Raw genomic sequence first — 19,944 nt, 5'->3', positions numbered from 1 at the left:
AGACCCTATGCCGGGCATGTGGCTAAGGAGGCCCAAAGAGGTTAAATAACTCGCCCAAAGTCACACAGCAAGTAGCAAAGCCAAGATTCCGTACCTGGGTTAGTGACAGAGAGGTGACGTGTGCGCGCGCGTGTGTGTGTGTGTGTGTGAATGCTGGCATCCAGGTCATTAGTAGTCAGGACATGAACATCCTTCTGTTAATGAAACACAGATCTACCTTTTATGAATTAGTAAAAAAAGATTATCCTGTGAAGAGAAAGTTTACGGGGAAATCAAATGCAATACCACTCAGGCATATGAAGAGATATTGAAACTCACTTAACTGCAAATCAAATATACAAGGTAGCATTTTCCACCTGTCAGATTAGCAAAAAATAAAAAGTTTTCTAACCACTATGGAGGAAATTTGACGATCTCTCCCAAAATAACAAATACTTTGACTGGAGGATTCTACTTCTGGAGTTTATCCTACAGGTATGACACAGGTGTGAAATGATATGAGTACAAGATTGTCAATTGCTATATCATTTGTGCTGGCACAGATTGGAAGCAAACGTCTATCAATTGGGGACTGTTCAAATAAATTACAGCACAGTACAATGGGATGCTATCCAGCTGTAAAAAGAAATGAAGATCTCTATGTACTGATATGAGAGATTTCCAACCTATACTAAGTACTGGGGGTAGGGAAGCCATGTGCAAAGCATTGTGTGTTATCATTTGTGGGAAGAAAAATCTATGTCTGTATTCATCTTTGCAAATGCGTAAATATCTTTGGAAGGATACATTAGAAACAGCAATAGTAGATGTCACCAGGGAGGAGAACTGGATGCTGGAAAGGAAAGGAGACATTTTTGCATGTTTTTTGAACGTGCTGCTTATGCTGCGGTTTGCCACATGAGCAAATGGACAGTAGAAGAGGGCAGAGGGAATCAGTGCAGATACTGTAGAAGAGAGCAGTGGCATACAGACTCTTGGAGCACAAAGGGGCCTTATTGTGCATTTAGTCCAACCAAGGACACTGTAGCCCAATGAGTTTAAATAATCAATATGAGAAATTCCTAGAGGGCTTGCTCCTGGGCTTGGCCCATTTGGTCAAGCTGTCTGGTTGATTCTCTTGCACATTAAAGTCTGAGAGCCACTAGCCACTGGTTTAAATGCTTGGTTTAAGGGCACTCAGTAAGTCATCACTACTAGAAAAGCAAATCCAATGCTATGCCTTCCTGTAGCCATAATGTATGTAAAAGATGACACCTACACACCATGCGGCTCTCCTGGTGGCAGCACGGAACAGAACCATGGGGACCTGCCAGGCTACCTGCTTGGCCTGAAATCTTTGAAGCCTGTTGACGTATCTCTACGCAGCCACAGGTCTTTAGGGCCAGAAGCCCAGGGCACATGAAGATAGAGAGGCATCTGCTTTCCCCAAGGTCTGCATGAAGAAGCTTGTTATACAGTATTACTAACATGTATTAAGCAGCAGCAATACATTTTGTCTCTGGTTTGTACACAAGACAGGCCCTGCTATTGAAGACTCACAAATAGAGATAAGGTCAGGACAGCCCAACAAATATGGAGAACATCAAGAAATATTAATGAGGATTTTAAGCATTGACCTCTGTCAATCACATGAGGTTTAGGTGTAAGTAAATTACAAGGTTTCTGTGAGCTACATTTCAAGCACAAAAAATTATCTTAAATAACCTGCAATTAACACACAATCATTTATACTCCCTCTAGCCATGTTCAGAGATTTAAGGGCTAATAAATAAAAGTACACCAGGTTTCCTTTGTTTCCACAGAGGTAGACAGATTTCCATTCTTCCAGATTAAAAAAGGAAGGTGGGTGGAAAATAGGGGGGTGGTAATTTCACCTTTTATGCATTGTCATGCACAGATACTCATAAAATCTCCCTTTAGTCACCTCTATCAGGGGAAAAGCACTATGGAAACATCTCTGGCTTTATTTACAAACAGTAACATGAAAATAAATTTGATGAGGAAAACCATAAACTATTCGATCTTGACAAGCCTGAAAAATGCCAGAACTGTATTTCTTCATATGTGCCCCAATTCGGATTACTACTATGCAATAATGTAATACTATGTAATTTCATAAAATTCTAGTTTATTCTGAACATGAGTAACCAGTTGGCCTAGACTGGAAGAAGGGAAGATGACCTAATACCAATGGAAAGTGACCACACCAATGGAGGGCCAGCTTGGGTTGGGTCTCTGTCATAGGCCAGCTTCTCTGGAAGCAGACAGTGAGATGGTGTTTGGAGTATAAGTGTTTCATAGGGATCAACACATGTGAAAGAAAGAGAATGGAAACAGGATTGGGCTGATGAAAAAGTTGAACTGCAATGCAGGCCCAACAAATTGTCAGCCAAGCTGGTGGAGAGTTCTAGAACGCAGAACATCCTGCGTAGAGCCAATATGGCTCTACTATTGCTGTCATTTGTCGTAGGTGCAGGTGTGATAGCAGTGAACTCTCTCAAGTTTTGTCTGAAAAAGTCATCACTGTAGTTTTCTTTCTGAAACTTTTTGTTGTTGTTGGCTACATAGTTTTTAGTTGAGAGCTTCTTTTCTTTCAGCACTTTAAAAGTACCATTCTGTTGTCATAAGACATTGTCATAAGATTTGAAAGTTTCTGGGGGGGAAAGTCTAGGTTTAATTATGTTTCTTCCTCTGTACATATTTTTTTTTCCTTATGGCTACTTTTAGAGTTTTCTCTTTATCACAGGTTTTGAGTAGTTGATTATGATGTATCTTGATCTGTTTTTTTTTTTCTGTTAATCCCACTTGGGCCTCATGGAGCTTCTTGGATGTATGAGTATGTATATAGTTTTCATCAAAGTAGAAAAAAATGTGGCCATTATTTCTTGAAATATTTTACCCACCCCTCCCAAATTCACATACTCCAATTACATATTCATTAGACCACTTGAAATCGTCCCACAAGTCAGTGAGGTTCTGTTCTCTCTCACCACCACTTCACTTCCAGTCTCTGTTCTATGCTTCATTTTGAATAATTTCTCTTGGTAATTCTTCAAGTTTACTTATCTTGCTCCTGAAGTCTCTAATCTGCAGTTAATGCCATCAGTGGAATTTTTACATCAGAAGTTTTATTTTTCAGCTCTTGAAGTTCTATTTGATCCTTTTTATATCATCCATTTCTTCATATTGTGTGTTTTTCTTTACTTCCTTGATCATATTTATCTTCTAATAGCTGTTTAAAGTTCTTGTATGCTATCTCCATCATTTCTGTTATTTTTTAGTCTATTTTATTGATTTATCTTCTGCTTCTTTGTCTCTTGTAATTTGTCATTGGATGTCAGACTTTGTCATTGGACACCAGAATTTGTACATTTTATGTTGTTGAGTGATGGATTTTTTGTATTCTTTTAAAGGGTGTTGGGCTTTGTTATGGCAGTCAGTTACTTAAGAATCATCTTGACCCATTTGAAACTTATTTATAAACAGTTTAGGATAATTCCAGTGTACCTTTAACTCTGTGGCTACTTAGCCTTACTACTAAGGTGTGACTCACCTAGGCGCTCTAATGAATGTTCCATGTCATCAGTAAGGCGACTCTGGCTGGTAGGAGTTTGAACAATTCCCAGTGTTGTGTGAATTCTGGGAATGTTTGGTGTACAGCTCCCCAGCTCAATAGTTCTTTCCTCAGTTGTTTGCCCAGCCTTGTGGAGTTTTACCACATGCATGCACAGATTCCACCAAGGACTCAGGAGACCCTTATGCAAACTTCTGAAGTTCTTTACCATTTAGTTTCCTCTTCTCCAGAGCTCTGCCCCACATATTCTAGCTGTTTTGACCTCCCTAACTCTGATCTCTGTTTCCTTAACCCCACAAAACAACAGGGCTCTGTTTCATTTCCTTCACTTTGTCATGTATGTTTTAGGAATTGCCTCCAAGCAGAAAGCTTGGAAACTAGTGCCCTGATACAGACTCAACTAGACCCATTATTTTAAAAACTACAAATGCAGACTTCACTTATAGAACTTCTTCAACATACTAATTTAACAAGAAACACCTGTACTAGAAATTACACTATTACTACAAAGATGAAAAAAGGTGTATCATAGCCTCTCCTCTCAAGAAGTCAGAGGTAAGCTAGGAAATTAAGTATGGAAGTAATATATGTATATATTATATGTTACTGTCAGGGTAACATAAGAGTTAGGCATAGATAAACACATCATTCTAGCATATTGGGAAATGTAAACAAGTTTAAAAGATGGTCATAAATGAGTTACCCAAAGCTAGACCATTTAAAAATATTTTTGATGACAAATTTACCTTTTCTTCTAACTAGTGTTATGCAATAATTTTGAGGAGTTTGAAGTATAATTGTATAATTGTAACAGGATAAAGAAGATGTTACTGGGCAAATCTCATAGGGATGAACAACACAATATTATGTGAATGAGACACTCAAGTATGGGGAAGAAGAAAGCCTGTGTAATTGCCTTGTATGTAATCTTATGAGAACCAAAGAAAGGAGCTGACAGAAAAGTCATGGAAAGATGACAAAGAAAAGCACTAGTGAAGATTAGTCAGCCACCTACCTTAATCCTATGACAACCATGTTTAGGAGGTTAGTTTTCTGAATTCAGTTACCATAGAAACAAACATTTATAATGCCCTCAAATCAATGTACAGAATTACTGCCCACATTGAGTACAGGTAACACGGAGAGATTATAAATATTAACAACTGTTTGAAATTGTTTTTAGAATTTAAATGATCCATCAAGCCTTTTGGATATGTAGTTTAGACAACTGTAAATTGTATTTTGCCAAAAGGTGTAAAAATCCTTTTCATTAAAATTAGGAGATGGGTTTCTAAATTCAATTATTCAAATATGTCATTTCAATGAATGGCTCCCATTTAATTCTAAGTAAGATAATAGTTCATGAATGTTCTGAACCTAGTTTTAAAAACAAATTATGTGTCACGCTCACTGCTGCACGTTTAGGAGTCAGTTATGAGTTTAATCAACTGTACAGATAGTAATTTAAGGGGGAATTGCTGAGACTTCGTCTTGTGGTCATCAAAGAACAGAGCTGATTCTGGACTTAGACTTGAGAGTTTCAACCAAGTCCTTTCTTGCAGATGTTTCCTGGTTTACATGTGAGGAAAAGGTCCACCTCGTGCTATGCAGTTTTAAAATAGGACTTGTTTTTAATGTTTTGTTACACCTGAGGCACCTTTTGATAGAGGAAAGCTTATCCAGAATTGCAAAAGTTGAACCTCTTATATCTGCAATGTGAACACCCTGGCTCATTGAGATAATAAATGACTTTAAATGGAAGTTACTATTAGTTGTTTTCCAATTCTTCAAAGAACTAAACAAAGTTTGTCTAAATTGCTGTAGGATTTTGGGGTTCAGTTAAAGGAAGACTTCCTTCATGCTCTGAGTGATTAAACAATGATCCCACCTATTGAGAGAATATATGGAATTTCTAACTCTTGAGAGAGGATTTTGTTTTGGGTGCTCTTCTATTTTCCATGAAAGACCAGAAAACTGGTATTATTTGATTTCCTGTTGATTACCCAACTTTCAGAGAATTGGGAATAATCCAGACATATGAAGATATTTTAACTTTAAAATTCCTGATTATTCTTCACTCTCCTTTCCATTGATCTTCTACCTTTAATCATAAACCAAGCCCTAGCTTTTTATTACTCTTATGTCCCTTATACAACTGGTTCTAAATTTTATAAAATGTGCAAAGGGTTTGAGAGCTAGAAACTGTCTGGTTCACTTTGAATTTCAAAAAGCAGCTATCATATATTTTGAAACAAAAGTTGAAAGCAGAAATTATTTTGGTACATGGTGGCTGGACTCATCATGGTGATCACTTTAGCATAGGGAATATATTCAATAATGTGGTAATAACTCTGTACAGTCCAGGTGGGTGCTGTTGAATGACTATGATGTACACCTGAAACTAATATAATAGTGTATGTTAGCTATATTTTAATAAAAATCTTTTTCAATAACATCTTTTTAAAAAAATCTTTTAACAAAGCAGAAATTATTTTACTGTCATATGAATTTCTCAGATAATCGATTTTTCTTTCTCTAGGCATAAAGGATTGCGTTTGAAAGATTATCAGAAAATTTAGAGAATAGGGAAGTAAATAGAGAAAGTAGATTGGTGGATACTTAGGGAATTGGAGGAAAGGGGGCAGTGACTGCTAATGGGCATTGGGGCTTCTTTCTGAGGTGACAAAAATGTCCAAAATTCATTGTGGTGATGGCTGCACAACTCTGTGAGTATACTAAAATTTACTGAACTGTAAAAACAGAACAAAATATTGTACTACATATTAATTTTATTTAAAAACATACTCCACCTCAAAAAAGAAATATTAGAAAACCATCGAACATTGCCCCGCTTAGAGGAAATAGGTAAATGATAGAGTTCATAGTGTTGAAGAATTACTAACATAAAAGTAAAATAATAGAAAAAAAATCCAAGAAGCAGTTGATTTACTGTTCCATTTTCTTTAAGATTATGATACAAACCAGAAAACCTTGAATACTACTGCATGTGGCAAGAAATAAAAAAGAACACAACATTTTGTAAAAGACACTATGCCTTATCAAATTTATGCAAGAAAAATAATGCAAGGAAAACCTTAAATGAATAGTCTCAAGGAACCGTTGGTATGAAGACAGCAGGAGAGAACAATTATGCTGTGGGAAAATTGGGTAATTCCAATAGGGATTTCATTGCAAGATCCTTTTTTAAAGTTCTTCCCTATTTATCTACAAGTAAAATGCTGTCTCGTTTTAAGGCAAATCTCTGGTATTTGTACTCCTCCTCTTTTTGCTTATTCTACACACGTATAATTACCCATTTAATTAAATTTACCTACCAGTTTAAGAACCACTTTTAAAAAATCTAGAATGTCTCAAATAGAATGCATTCTACACAAAATAGCTGCACAATTCCAGGAGATCTGATAAAAATGGGAAAGAACCACCAATATGTGATCGAATGTTATAATGTCCCTAGTTTCTAACCAGAGGTAAAAATTAGATTCAGAGTTATATTAACATAAAATGCACTCTATAAGAAACTAGAACTAAGCCCCAAAGGGTCTCCCTATACTTCCTTCCTTCCTTATATTAATGAAAACTGTCCCTTACTACCTCAGTTTGCATTGTGTGGGGAACTGTTTTTACTGCAACTGTTTGCCTAGGAGGAAATTATCTTTACCCTTACTGCAGTGTGGAATTTTAAGTTAATGACATGACGTGTCAAGTCCCACGTGGGATATAATTCAGCCGTTACAAGAGACCAAGGGGACAGCATTCCCTTTACCCTGGATTTTTAGAGTAAACCTCAGCAAACATCTCACGTCATTTGTTTCTAGATCATAGAATAAAACTGATTTAGTCTAGTTCCCAGGCACTTCGATGGGCTTTGAAAACCCTGACTCACACTCACTCAGTCATCCATTTTATGCCAGAGGCTTTATTAGCAGTACAGGAACACAAAGAACTTGAAAACAGAAGAATCCAGTTGCTGGTGTTGCAGATCTTCTGGAATCTTTCAACTGGTTTTTATCCTGTTCCTTAACAATAATCTATGTACTATATAAAAAATGAGCCACTAATCTCTTTGACAAACCTCAAGCTGATGGGATAAAAAAGATTACTGTTGGTTGTACATAAAGAACTACTAGGAGATTTTACCTAAATTATAAGTGAAATACAGAAATGTGGGCACAGTACAAGATGACGCCAAATCAACAAGAGGAAGCTTTAACTACATGGTAAAAACAAGTTTTCAGAGGGGAAATCATGTGCTACAGAGAGCATTTCTGTGACTATCTTCAGTAAGTACAAAACTATATATATCTATATATAGAGAGAGATATATATAGTACAAAAAAGTATATATATACATATATATACTTACTATATATAGTAAATACAAAACTGTATATATACATGTGTATATATGTACACACAGTATATAGCTTATACACAGTATATAGTATAATATAGTCATATATACACACACATATATACATATACATACACATATGCTGATATCTAAATAGCATTATAGATGTAAGCAATATCTGATATCATGAATAAGATGAGGACTACAAATTCATTTCTACAAGGAAAGATTCAAATGGCTAGTCACTCATTTGAATCAGAAATCATTGTTTCTTGTTATTTTTACGGCACCCCAGCATTTCATTTAATCACATTTTCTAGCACTAATTTACTCAGTAGGCATTAATCATCACGTCCACCTGTGACACACAATAAAATCACAAACCAAACCACGAGTGACAACTACCACCAAAAAACAAACAAAAAACAAAAAACACATATACTTTTTCCAATATCAAAAATTCACTATTAACTATTGCCCTCAATGCTCAAGGTTTAATGCTTATTTCAAAACAATTTAAACAAAATCACAGCTTTCCTTACAAATATACCTAAACAGAGTAGATAATCAGACATATTAAGCGTCACTCTCTACCTATCCATCTTCCTCCTTTAGTTTCAATATAAAACCTAGAATAACAGTTTAAAAAAAATCAATAAAGCTGCTGAAAAATTTTTCATGAAACCAGTTATTCCCCACATAAACTTTATTTTGAAAATACCACAACAAAATCTTATCAATTTAAATATGACACATCTAGCAGTATTAATGAGTCAAATTATGTACCAGTCAAGTCAGTTTTGTGTCTGATTTTTCCCACAAATGGAAAGGTGCAAAGGGACAACTAAAAAAAAAAAGCAGATTACTTAAAAACCGTAACGTATTTACATGTTTTCATTCCATACTGTGTCTAAATGTTTAGATGGGAATTGACACAAATTCATACAAGACAAAGAAATAGGCTCCCTGTATAATCAAAATTATTTTTACTTTTCTTACTGTACCATAGATAGCATCATCAATAATGTTTATACAAAGTAGCATCAAGCTACTTTCTTTCCCATCATCATACAGCATACGGCTTTCTGTATTGTGACTTCATTCCTCCAGATTGAGAAAACGGTGGTGACAACTTAAGAGTTTTCTAGATATAGCTGATTTTGTCAGAGAAAGGTGTTAAATATGTTCTTTGTTTTAGTAAGAAAGATGTCAATATATAATCAGTGAAAGTAGTCTATACATGATGTAATAATTTTTCATAATTATTTTTTAAAAATCTAGAAGTAAACAGGAATGAAAGGACTAAGACACATACCAGAAACTTCACACCACACATGGTTTTTGAGGCAATGCAGTGTTAACTCCAAGATTATTCAATGAAACCAGAGTCATTCCTGGATCATGGAGAGAATTCTAAGGTACCAAGAAGAGCCAGTCAAGTATCTTCAAAGGATAAGGACCCAAAGTCAAAAAACAGAGCTGATTGCTAGGAAAGCAAATCGAAGAGAAGATTAGACCCAATGAATTCAAAGAAAAATTTTACTTTTCAATAGTAGAGCAGTAGAAAGATACTGAACTTGGAGACTGAAATCTGGTTCCATAAGTTAACTGTTGACCTTGGTCACACAATCAAGCTCTTTGAATGACAATTTCCTCATCTATAAAATAGGTACATTAATTAAGATCCACCAGCTTTTTTTCCATAGGCTTCAGACCAATGAGAATTGAAGTCAGTGATAAATTTGAGATCACTGTGTAAAGAACTGTTCTGAGCAAATGGGCAATTGGACACTTTTTGAAAGTATTAAAGATAAAGCCAATTCAAAAAAATGTTACAAAATCATCAATTTTATGACCCAGGATAGATCTTATTCAATAACAGCTGATGTGGATCTGCCTCATTTTCTGATGAGCCAGATACGGGAAATTTTTGATTGGTTTTTACTAATTGCTTTTATGACACAATGTTATTATAGTATAAATCCACTAGTTATGGACTTTATTCATTAAAGGGCCAGGAAGGGTAATCTGCTAGCATTAAAAAGTAAACACTGACTACATACAACTCCCTACCAGGACTACATTATTTTGACACATTTCATTAAGAAGAAACAAACACATAAGTAATTTGTCCTATTTATCATGATAGGTCAGTAGCCATCAGGAACCAAACCTTATATAGCTTAAGTCCTAGGCAGAATGTTTCAATGTATACCTTATCTATAAGTTAATAACTTTGTTCATTTCAGCATATCACATCTCCTCAAGTAAAGCAGGAACTGTTAACAAGCAAAGTTCAACACCATTTTCCTGTTTCCTCAAGCAGAGACACAAAGGTAGTTACAGACACACTAGCCTTTCCAAATGTCTGTATCTAAGTTAGAGAAAATAGAGGAAAGTAGAAACAAAGGTTGCTGATTTGAGCTATATCTAGTCTTATGTTGGGCATACTCCCAGGTACAATATTTTAAAATTATAAGTAAGCAACTAAAACATAAGACTTCATATGTGAAACTGGAAAATGATCTAGAAGTCTTCTATTCAATGACAATTTTTTTCTTCCCAATAACTCACCAGAAAGAAGTAGGGTATCCAATAGTTAGAAACCCTAAGGTTTCTTCAAATAATAGTCAGAATAATATATAAAAATAAAAAAACAAAGCAAGAACAGAACAATGTTTAAAAATAAGACTTTCTTTAAAGATGGTTGTCCTCTAAGGATAAATGCTGTATAAAATGAGCAGACGTATCTCTATAACTCATCATGTTTATATGTAAATTCTCTGGCAGATATAAATCCATCTTTGTCTTCATCTTCTTTATCAAAAATATCCTCCACCAAAACATCATGATGACTTTCATTCACCACTGCACCATGCTTTTCAAACTCCTTCTTTAAATATACTTTTACCTATAAAATAATGGGTCTCATTAATAATTCTAATTCATAAGCTACCCACATCGAGTCAATCAGTATCACAGATTGGACTGGTACTCATTTAATGATACATAACAACTACTAAACAACTACTTACTGATGTATTTCTAATGGCAGTAAAAGAATTACAAGGAATTTATTTCCCTTAAAAACTGTTGCCACACGGCTTACAGAAGAGACACACAATATTGCTCAGAGGCAAAGATAAGTCTTACGTCATCTGAAAAACACCCATCAAAAGCATACTACCTGTTGTTAATCTGAGTTTAAATAAACCCAAGTATTTGGAAGATTGCTGTCTTATAATCCATTCAATTATCCAGATCATATTTTCTAACAAGGGTCAGAATTCCAGACATTTTTCTTAAAATTAGATTAAATGATTGTATTTTTTAATATACGTAAGTGTCTGGGAATAGTACAGGCTACGGACCTGGCTATGATCATGCCACATGACCTTCCAATCTCAGAAATTAAAGCAAAATCCAAGCCTCATGAGTGCTCAGTCTAACATTTCCACTTTCATTCAGGTATTTAAAGATATAAGCAAAATACTGCTCACTAGATTCACCATAATGCAATTCAACCTGTATTTTAAGTTTTAATCGTATCTGTATTATTCCTTCTATTAGATCAGCAACTTCAAATCCTCTTCTCTCCCCGTACCACCAACATGCAAACATCTAGCGTATATTTATTTTTAAGATTAAGGTGATTTAATGTAGTTGTAAAATAATAATATAATAATAATAATAACAATGATGAAGCTCTATGAATTAATGCAGGGTATATCTCCAGGGTATATTATATGGATAAAGCAAGATGCCAAGTTTTACGTATATATAATATGCTACTTTTTGTGTAAGAAAGGGGGAATTACGAACATGTATCCATCTTTGGTTGTATTTGCATAAAGAAACACTGGAAGGCTACATTAGAAACTAGCAAAACTGGAGACCGGACCAAGGTGGATCACATGGCAGGAGAGGATGTGGGTGGGAGAGAGACTTCTTAATAAACATCTTCTTAAAATGGATTGATTTTCTGGAACCACGTGCATGTGTTGGATTGTAGTTTGTTTTTTTAATTAACTGGAATTAAAACTTATCTCGGATAGAAAAACGTCCTATAACTGGTAACACTATGAGATGTTATAAATTCAGTAGCTGTGGATCATGACCCAATGGTTCATAACAACTTAGCTTATTCAAGGTTAATCACTGCCTAGCCAATAGAATACAATTGATCAAAGCACAAAAACGGACTTCATTTCTGACCAGCCAAGGTAGAATGGAGAATATGGGTAGATAAAAAAATATAGGGATAAATATCTACCTTCACTTCTTTCCCCACAGCAGCCAGACTAAGACAGGTACATGTGTAGCAATAGCTGCAAAAGCCTGAATAAATTCTAGGGTGAAGACTTCTCCCTTTTTCCTTACTCAAACACCAGGACTTTGAGGGGGTTGGGGAAGGTCTCCTGCTGTAGAAAATCCAGACTGGAGTCTTGCTCTAGGTGCTAACCTGAACAAAACTGAGCATGTGAGTTTCTTGCTGCTAAATGCTAGGAAATCACTATGAAATGTACTTAACAGCCAGTCTACAGGTTTAAACAGAAACTGCCCACATGAGGTATTTCTCAGGACATCTATGTTTTGTATACAGTAACTCCAAAATGGGAACTGTCTTGGCAAGATGGATCTTTCAAAAACTCGGAGTGAGGGCAAGATACAGTAAACCTTAAGCATTGGGGAGAAAAAAAAAAGCAAAAGCCTAAATAGTACTTGTTAAGGCTCAACATATTTCTCTCTAAAACAATGACTTCCTATGAAAAACTCCATTTTCAAAGCATAGGTATCTTAAGATGTATAAATAACATTTTACCCAAATAAAAATAAATTTTCTTTGAAAATATATTTCTTAAAAAGTGAACTGAAGGAAAGGAAGAGAGAGAAAGAGAGAATGGGAGGAAGGAAAGATCACCTCATCTTTAGAGAGTTTCCAGTCATCATTAAGATCCATTTCTTGGAATGATTCATGGGATCTTGGTCCATTTCGAATCTCCAAGAGATCGATGTTGAATATCAGTGTACTCTCAGGGGGAATTTTACCTAACACGAAGAAAGAGGGGGGTTAAGTTTTATGTAAGAGATCTCAAAGTTTTGATGATGGAAAACTTATGGCACTGGACAAAATATTCTTTCAATTGAATTAAATGTAGAGTCTTCCTAAGATGATCACACATGATGGAAATTACTTAAAGTCCTCACCTACAAATACATATGGTACTGCCATTACTACCACTGGGAGCTCTGGTGTCATGCTATCTGGGATTGCAGCTTACTTCTGCCCCTCTCTAAGCTTCAGTTTCCTCATCTGTAAAATGCAAATGACAATATTGTCCACCCTGAGTCCGCTGGGAAGATGAAGGAAGGTAAATCCATGTAAAATACTTAGCTTATGCTTGATAAATAGTAAGCTCTCAATATATGTTTCTAAGATATAAGTCTCTTACAGGCTTTAAAAACAATGCAGGAAGGTTCAACAATTTCAGACTGTTTGGAAAACACCCCCTCAGATATAAGATATATATCTGATATATTATACATGTGTGGAAAATATATAAGATATATTATACATGTGTGGAAAAAATTAAAGCACATTTCTGAGAAGGGAAACTAGAGCATTGTTCAACTCCCAGGGACCTTAATTTTTTTTCCTCCCCGGGGAGTATAGACAATTTTTTTCAACTTGTTTCCTTATAACTACAACATACAGGTCTGGGTAAACATTACAAATATTTCTTAGTCCCCACCCCTCCATCCCATATATTTCCATGAAAGAGCATTTGTAAGTGCTAAAGAGAACAAAACTCACGCTGTGTGAGGAAGCTTACCATTTCAGATCTAAACAGAGAAGCGGCATGCACTAGGCCATCGATAAAACTGGTATCTTTCCAAAGGAGGCATGCAAACGAGGTGTCAAAGGACTACAAAATTAGTGTTAGATACATACTAGCAGGATTAGCTTCATGGTGCTGTTTGAAGGAAATGACTCAAATTCAGGTCTCTACTTGCTATAAAGTAAAATTGAGTTAAATGTAGTATGGAGAAAGAGTAATGATTTAATGTGACATGCATAAATATTAAAGGTGAGACAATAAAGATACAGGAAGGTGAAAAAATACGTTTGGACATCAGAGAAACATTTTCTAGATACTTGATTTTCTTCACTAAAGAGGATTATTATTAAAATAATGATTGAATTTGCTCAGTAAATCCCATTCTATGCATAAGATTTATATAGCAAGTTCCACTTTAGAATATACAATGCTTCACATATGACACCTACTTTCTTCCCAGGAAACTGGGGTTAGGATTCCCACTTTGTAAATGGTTAAACTTAGACCTAAGAATGCTGGTAAGTCTATATTTCTACCACGTCAGAGTGGTTCTTTGTTTGGTTCTGATGACTACTGAATTTCTTTTTTCTTCATTATGTAGGTAACACGTGCCCACTGTAGAGAATTTGGAAGAGATAGAATCAGAAATAAAAATAATTCCTAGCCCCACAATCCATTGTTAACATTCTTATTTATTTCTTGGTGATTCACTTTGTATGCTATATGTATTCTTCTAATACTTACTACTATAAGTATACATACTATAGCTTTATTTTTTACTTATATATAACATTATATCATACATATTTTAGATATAATTTTTTTAAATCTTTGAAATGCTATTTTAAAATAATTGGGCCATATTTTATTTAGATCCTTCATTATGCACGTAAGTTGCTTCCAATCTTTTTAGAAACAACGCAGTAATGGACATTTCTATTCAAAAATCTTTCTCTTGATACCTGCTTATTCCCTAGGGTTAGATTACAATAAAGGAATTATAGGATACATACATAGCCTTTACTTGAAACATCTTCTGGCCCCTTCTAAATAGTCCTTTAGAAAGATGCATAGGTTGTCTCTCAAACAACCGGTGTAATGCCTTAATCTCTATTTCAAATGTTCAGCTCAGCAAAACACTTATGTGGAATAATCTATCCGCTTGTAATGTTAAAATAAATTTGTGAGTTTCAGTTAGAGAGGGTGAAAAAGTTCTGAAGGTGGATAGTGGTGATGTTTGCACAAAAATGTGAATGTACTTAATGCCACTGAACTGTATATTTAAAAATGGCTAAAGTGATAAATGTTATGTTATGTCTATTGTGCCACACACAAAAAAATTCCCACCCTATTGATGAACAATGTTAATTATTGTGGAGTTGAAGGTTCCAGAACCTATTTTCGTTGTTAACTCAGTTGACCATTTAGATATTATGGCTTGAATTGGCCATTTCAAATGATAATAAAGACATAATTTTATTTCCCAAAGAAATACAAGTCCTCTATTTACTTCTTGGGGGGAAAAAACACACAGTAGTTACATTAACTTCTGTCTCCTAATTCAGAGAACTCTAGGGCTGTAGTAAACATGTAGTATGGTGATTACCTTTTCCTTCTTTTCCATAGCCCAGGGCTGGAGGAATAATGAGCTTTCTCTTCTCTCCTACACACATTCCCTTCAAGCCCTGGTCCCAACCTTTGAGAGCTTCCAGGATGCCCAGGGTAAACCAAATGGGCTGGCCATTGTTATGTTTGTGACTGCGGTGGAAAGAAAACACGTTAGAATGCTTTAATAGTTTTATTTATTTTTTTTATTGCTGTAGTGCATTTTTTCCACCCATAAATGGTTAATTTAGGAAATTAATGAAGACAGCTACACACACACACACACAATCAAGCCAACTTGATAATAATTCAACTCATTGCCCAAATATCTTGATGCAAATTTCACACAGTTGTCACAGCTAGAGAAGCACAGAGGGAATAATAAAAACAACTAACACCCATCTGAGCATTTGCCCTAAATGTCTGGCCTCTTTCAACTACAACAATGATCATAGGAGGGAAGTGTTATTATTCTCCATTGTACAGATGAGGAGAAGGGATTATGGGTGCCAGTATTTGACCTTACTTCAAAGATCAAGCTCTTAACCACAAAGTGATGCCATCCCAAGAAGGTCATTAGGGTGGAGAAGAGGAAGAGAAACAATGGGAAATGGGTGAGTCTGGGCAGGAGAGTGAGAGGCTGAGAATTGATGACCAACCCACATGGGTCCTAGCCCACATGGACACTGATTCGTTCAGGAGCATCTTAGAGCCTGCCTACAAAATCCTGATACAGGCCTACTGATAGCTGGAAAAGGCTGCTCTTCAGCCCTGTATCCCCACTCAGACCCCGGCCCAGTTCTGTCCACAAAAATCTACTGTTTGGGCTATGCAGAGAAGCCTGGAGAAGTGGCCAGTCAAGGACTGAGAAGAAGGGAATGGTCAAGATATTTTAGCTCCTGAGCTGAAAGGAGACCAGCCTAAGAAAACTCAACCTGCCACGCTACTGAGGGGCTTGAGGGCTGAGTGGTGTCTGAGCCCCAGATAGCCCCATTTGGTGAAGTGTTCTATTCAAGGCTATCTTGTACGTGGAAGGAGAAGTCAGTCTAACAGGTTTCATGGATACCTCAGTCACTAAATCTAAGTAAAGGCCATTATTTCCTCTTTTACTTAATGTCCCCCATGATCAAAGTAACAAAATGCCAACTATAGAAAGTTTGGGAAAGCTAGAATAAAATAAAGAAGGAAGAAACAATCTGCCACCCAGCGCCAACTACAGTTTTGGTACATTTCTCATTGCAGCTAAAGGATTTAAGCCTTTATTTATTTACCACCTAGAGTCTAGGCTATGGCTCTAGAAACGGTGAACATGCTTTACAAACTGATCATTTGATGGTATTTCTTCATAATTCTCAGGGTAGGCAGTTCTTGAGCATTTACATGGAGGCTATATGACAATATTCCCCTCATCAAGTGCTAGACTTTAGTAGCAAACTGCTAAATAAGAATGTCACTGGAAATCTAAAATGCAAACCATAATATTGTTTAATACTCACTGTGGCACTGGCCTCGTTGATAAGAAGACAGGGCTGCTGAGAATTCTATGGCATGCCATCATTTTGGAACTTTTTGTAAGGGCGGAGTTCAGAGAAGAGTGCCATTCACTTCTCCAAAAACCTTAGGACAACCAGGTCTGAATGCCCGGATTTGACAGACAGGATAGATAAATGGATAGACAAGGATGGAGGGAAGCCAACCTTTTTGATTCCCTTAATGTCACGAACAGGAAGTGCTCAATAAATCCTTTTGGAATGGAATGAATAGAACCCATGCCTAGTTAGAAATCACTACACTTGTAAAACTTTTGCATGTTGCAATTTCTTTGTCATAGAATGGGAATAATAATAGTTTAACCATCTGAAAATCCTTCACTGTAGGTATGGGATTAATCTTCCATAACCACACAGCCACACACATCAATGAAGTCTTTGAATTTCCAGAAAGAAACAAATGATGAAACATATCGTGGTCCTATACCTTGACCAAAGTACCATCTCTCAGAATAAAAGTTAAGTAGGTCAATGGATTAGCATTAACATATCCTACAAGAAAATGAATGGTTGTGTATTCTGCTCATGAAATTGCTGTGGAAAAGTTTTAAGTAAATTTCACCTACACCAAATTAAAAATGGAATTGGGTCATTTTCCCTCAGCAATGGAGTTTGAGAAATGAGAATTCCTTTAAGCTTTTTCTATTTATTGTTTAATTATACACCTAGATATTTCTGCACTATTTCAGAGATTCTAGTTCTAATTTTTATAATAAAAAAGTAGCTTTTTCCTGATCACTTGTTTCCAATAAGCCTTTCCAATAAGGCTTTAAACAATTTCCTTTCCCCAAAGAAGGTAATAAGATATTTCAGTTTTTTAAAAGCTAAAGAGGTAAAGCCCGGTACATGCTGCCTTTCCTGCCAGAGGGTTGGCACAGGTGGGTGGGTTCTTCATTGTTTTACCTACACAGGGGTATAATTACTTACGTTGAATGAAATAAAGAGCCGTCCTTTTCTAAGTAGCCTTCATAGTGGACTAACATCAAATCCCCTCCCTTGGTCTTGCGATGGCAGATGAATGGCTTCTGGAGCACTTCGATTTTCACTTCTGGTTCAGGGATGAGAGCCCCGCTCGAAGAAGTGACCAACAGCGCCAGGATCGAGTTCCACAAAACAAGCCTCATGTCGCTGGAGCAGGAAACAAGTTCCTACTAAAACAGAGAAAGGGCTCCGGACCTCATAGAGTTAAGAACGTAGTTGAAGCTTAAGGACAACGGCCTCAGGCAAGTTCATGACTCTCCCTTCCTAGCAAACGTGGCACAGTTACTAGCTACCGACAACTTTCCCACGCATTAAGATCTCACCTCTAAAGAGTTAAACCTAAACCCGGGCCGGATTGGCTCTCACAACGAGGCCGCCTGGGTAGCTCGGTCTCCATTGGTTTGTGGTGCTGTCCTTCAGGGGCCTCTCACGCCATTGATGCTGCAATTACGTAATTACAGCCCGCCCGAGCAGCAATCGCCTGGCGGAGACCCACTCCGAGTGGTCCTAGAGACCCGCGGATCAAAGAATTCCACAACCTCGAACTTTGGGAGAGGAGTGAGACGCGGAACTAACCGGAAACTCCCCCGACAGATTTACATCTGTAAAGAATCCTGGCTGAGCTCAATGGGGAGTCCTGGGGCCAGGTGAAAACGGTAGAGGTTTCAGGAAATACTCATTTACTCTCGCCGTAGGTGAGAAGACCCCCAGTATTCCACAATATAAGATTCCTGCTACTGCTTAGTATTTTACTTAGGGTATAAACGTTAAAGACTTAGTGCTGTAGGCTTCATAAAGCACGTTCCTGTGCGTGAACCTTACTACCCTGCCAGTAAGGCAGGTTCTTTTTTCCCATATAAAAGATATGTGTCTTTAGGCTAGGAGAGGGTAAGTGTCCTGCTTAAGGTTATACAGCCCCAAAGCAGTTAAGCTCCGCCTTCAAACAAGGTCTTCTAATGCATTCTATAACACCGCATAGTGTTGTGGTTACTAATAATTTATCACTTATATGTTCTTACTGTAGAGGGTCAATAATAGCTTCTATCGAGCATAAGGACGTGCACACTTCCTCTTTAAAGAAGAAATAGTAATCACGGTTATGAATTACACAGGCTCATCTTTAATTTTTTTTAGTTTTACATTTTTGCCTAATTTCAAAATCACTACATGTTCATTATAGTCGATTTGGAAGAAACTAGAAAGCACTAAAGTAGGACTTCCAGTTAGAATACAGGAGCCGAATTAAATCTGAATTTCAGATAAAACAACTAATTGTTCTTGCATTTTCATTTGCTAAATAGGGCAATCTTACACTAAAGAAAAAGAAAAAAAGGTCGCCTATAACGCCACCATCCACAAATGATCCTCTTAACATTTTGGTGCATGCTTCGGTGACCTGAAATAATTTGGATCACATTGTGCACTTAGCTTCCTGACCTGCTCTTTCTACCTGATCTATAGTTAACATGCTCCCTACTCAAACATCCTTAGCACAGTACTTTCTCACACATTCACTTGCACAGAAATCCCCTGAGGATCTTGTTAAATGCAGATTTCGATTTAGGAGGTCTGGGCTAGGTCCTGCAATTCTGACAAGCACCTAGGTGATGCCAGTGTGTCCATGGACCGCATGTCCAGCAGCGAGGTCTTACAGTTTAGACAACATTCATTTACACTAGCCACACAATATTCTATCGTGAAATTCCCATCTCCGTTGCTTACCTCGAGTGTTTGGGATCAATTAGACAGCCTGGAAATCGACTGCCGACTAGAACCTAGAGGGCTCCCTAAGGGGCCAAGTTGGCCCCCAAACATCGGGAGGTGGGATCCGACCCATCAACGGCACCATCAACAGTTAGGCGTGTGTCCCACACTTGTCCCAGAGGCTTCCCTCCTCCCTTCTCCCCCGTCGCTTACTCCCAAGCCCGCCTTCCAGGACTCAATCTCCTCGAGGGCCTCTCGGGCTTCATCAGCCCCGCCCCGCCGTCGCCGCCAAACCCCGGAGTGGATTTTCGGAACGCG

The 19,944-nt window shown here is 36.9% G+C and overlaps 1 protein-coding gene across 5 annotated transcripts; it reads right to left on the bottom strand.

Moving 5' to 3' along the window:
• Window positions 1-8,011: 8,011 nt before the first annotated feature.
• Window positions 8,012-19,864, bottom strand: FKBP14 (FKBP prolyl isomerase 14). 5 transcript variants are annotated; one of them, XM_033088180.1, is made up of 5 exons: window positions 19,645-19,864; window positions 17,869-18,069; window positions 15,393-15,544; window positions 12,868-12,995; window positions 8,012-10,857 (listed from the first exon to the last, which is right to left on the bottom strand). In XM_033088180.1, exons 2-5 carry the CDS (start codon window positions 18,063-18,065, stop codon window positions 10,699-10,701), a joined length of 636 nt encoding a protein of 211 aa, XP_032944071.1. In that variant the 5' UTR covers window positions 18,066-18,069; window positions 19,645-19,864; the 3' UTR covers window positions 8,012-10,698. The 5 variants fall into 5 exon arrangements, 4 of the variants coding, with proteins under 4 accessions (XP_032944071.1, XP_032944069.1, XP_032944070.1 ...); XM_033088178.1 differs by having other exon boundaries at window positions 8,013-10,857; window positions 17,869-18,092; XM_033088179.1 differs by having other exon boundaries at window positions 8,013-10,857; window positions 17,869-18,089.
• Between the last annotated feature and the right edge of the window lie 80 nt (window positions 19,865-19,944).

This window comes from Rhinolophus ferrumequinum, chromosome 20 (assembly GCF_004115265.2).
Source record: "Rhinolophus ferrumequinum isolate MPI-CBG mRhiFer1 chromosome 20, mRhiFer1_v1.p, whole genome shotgun sequence".
Classification (NCBI taxonomy): Eukaryota; Metazoa; Chordata; class Mammalia; order Chiroptera; family Rhinolophidae; genus Rhinolophus; species Rhinolophus ferrumequinum.
The sequence above is the reverse complement of the archived record's forward strand: the minus strand, read 5'-3'. Positions and strand labels throughout refer to the sequence as shown.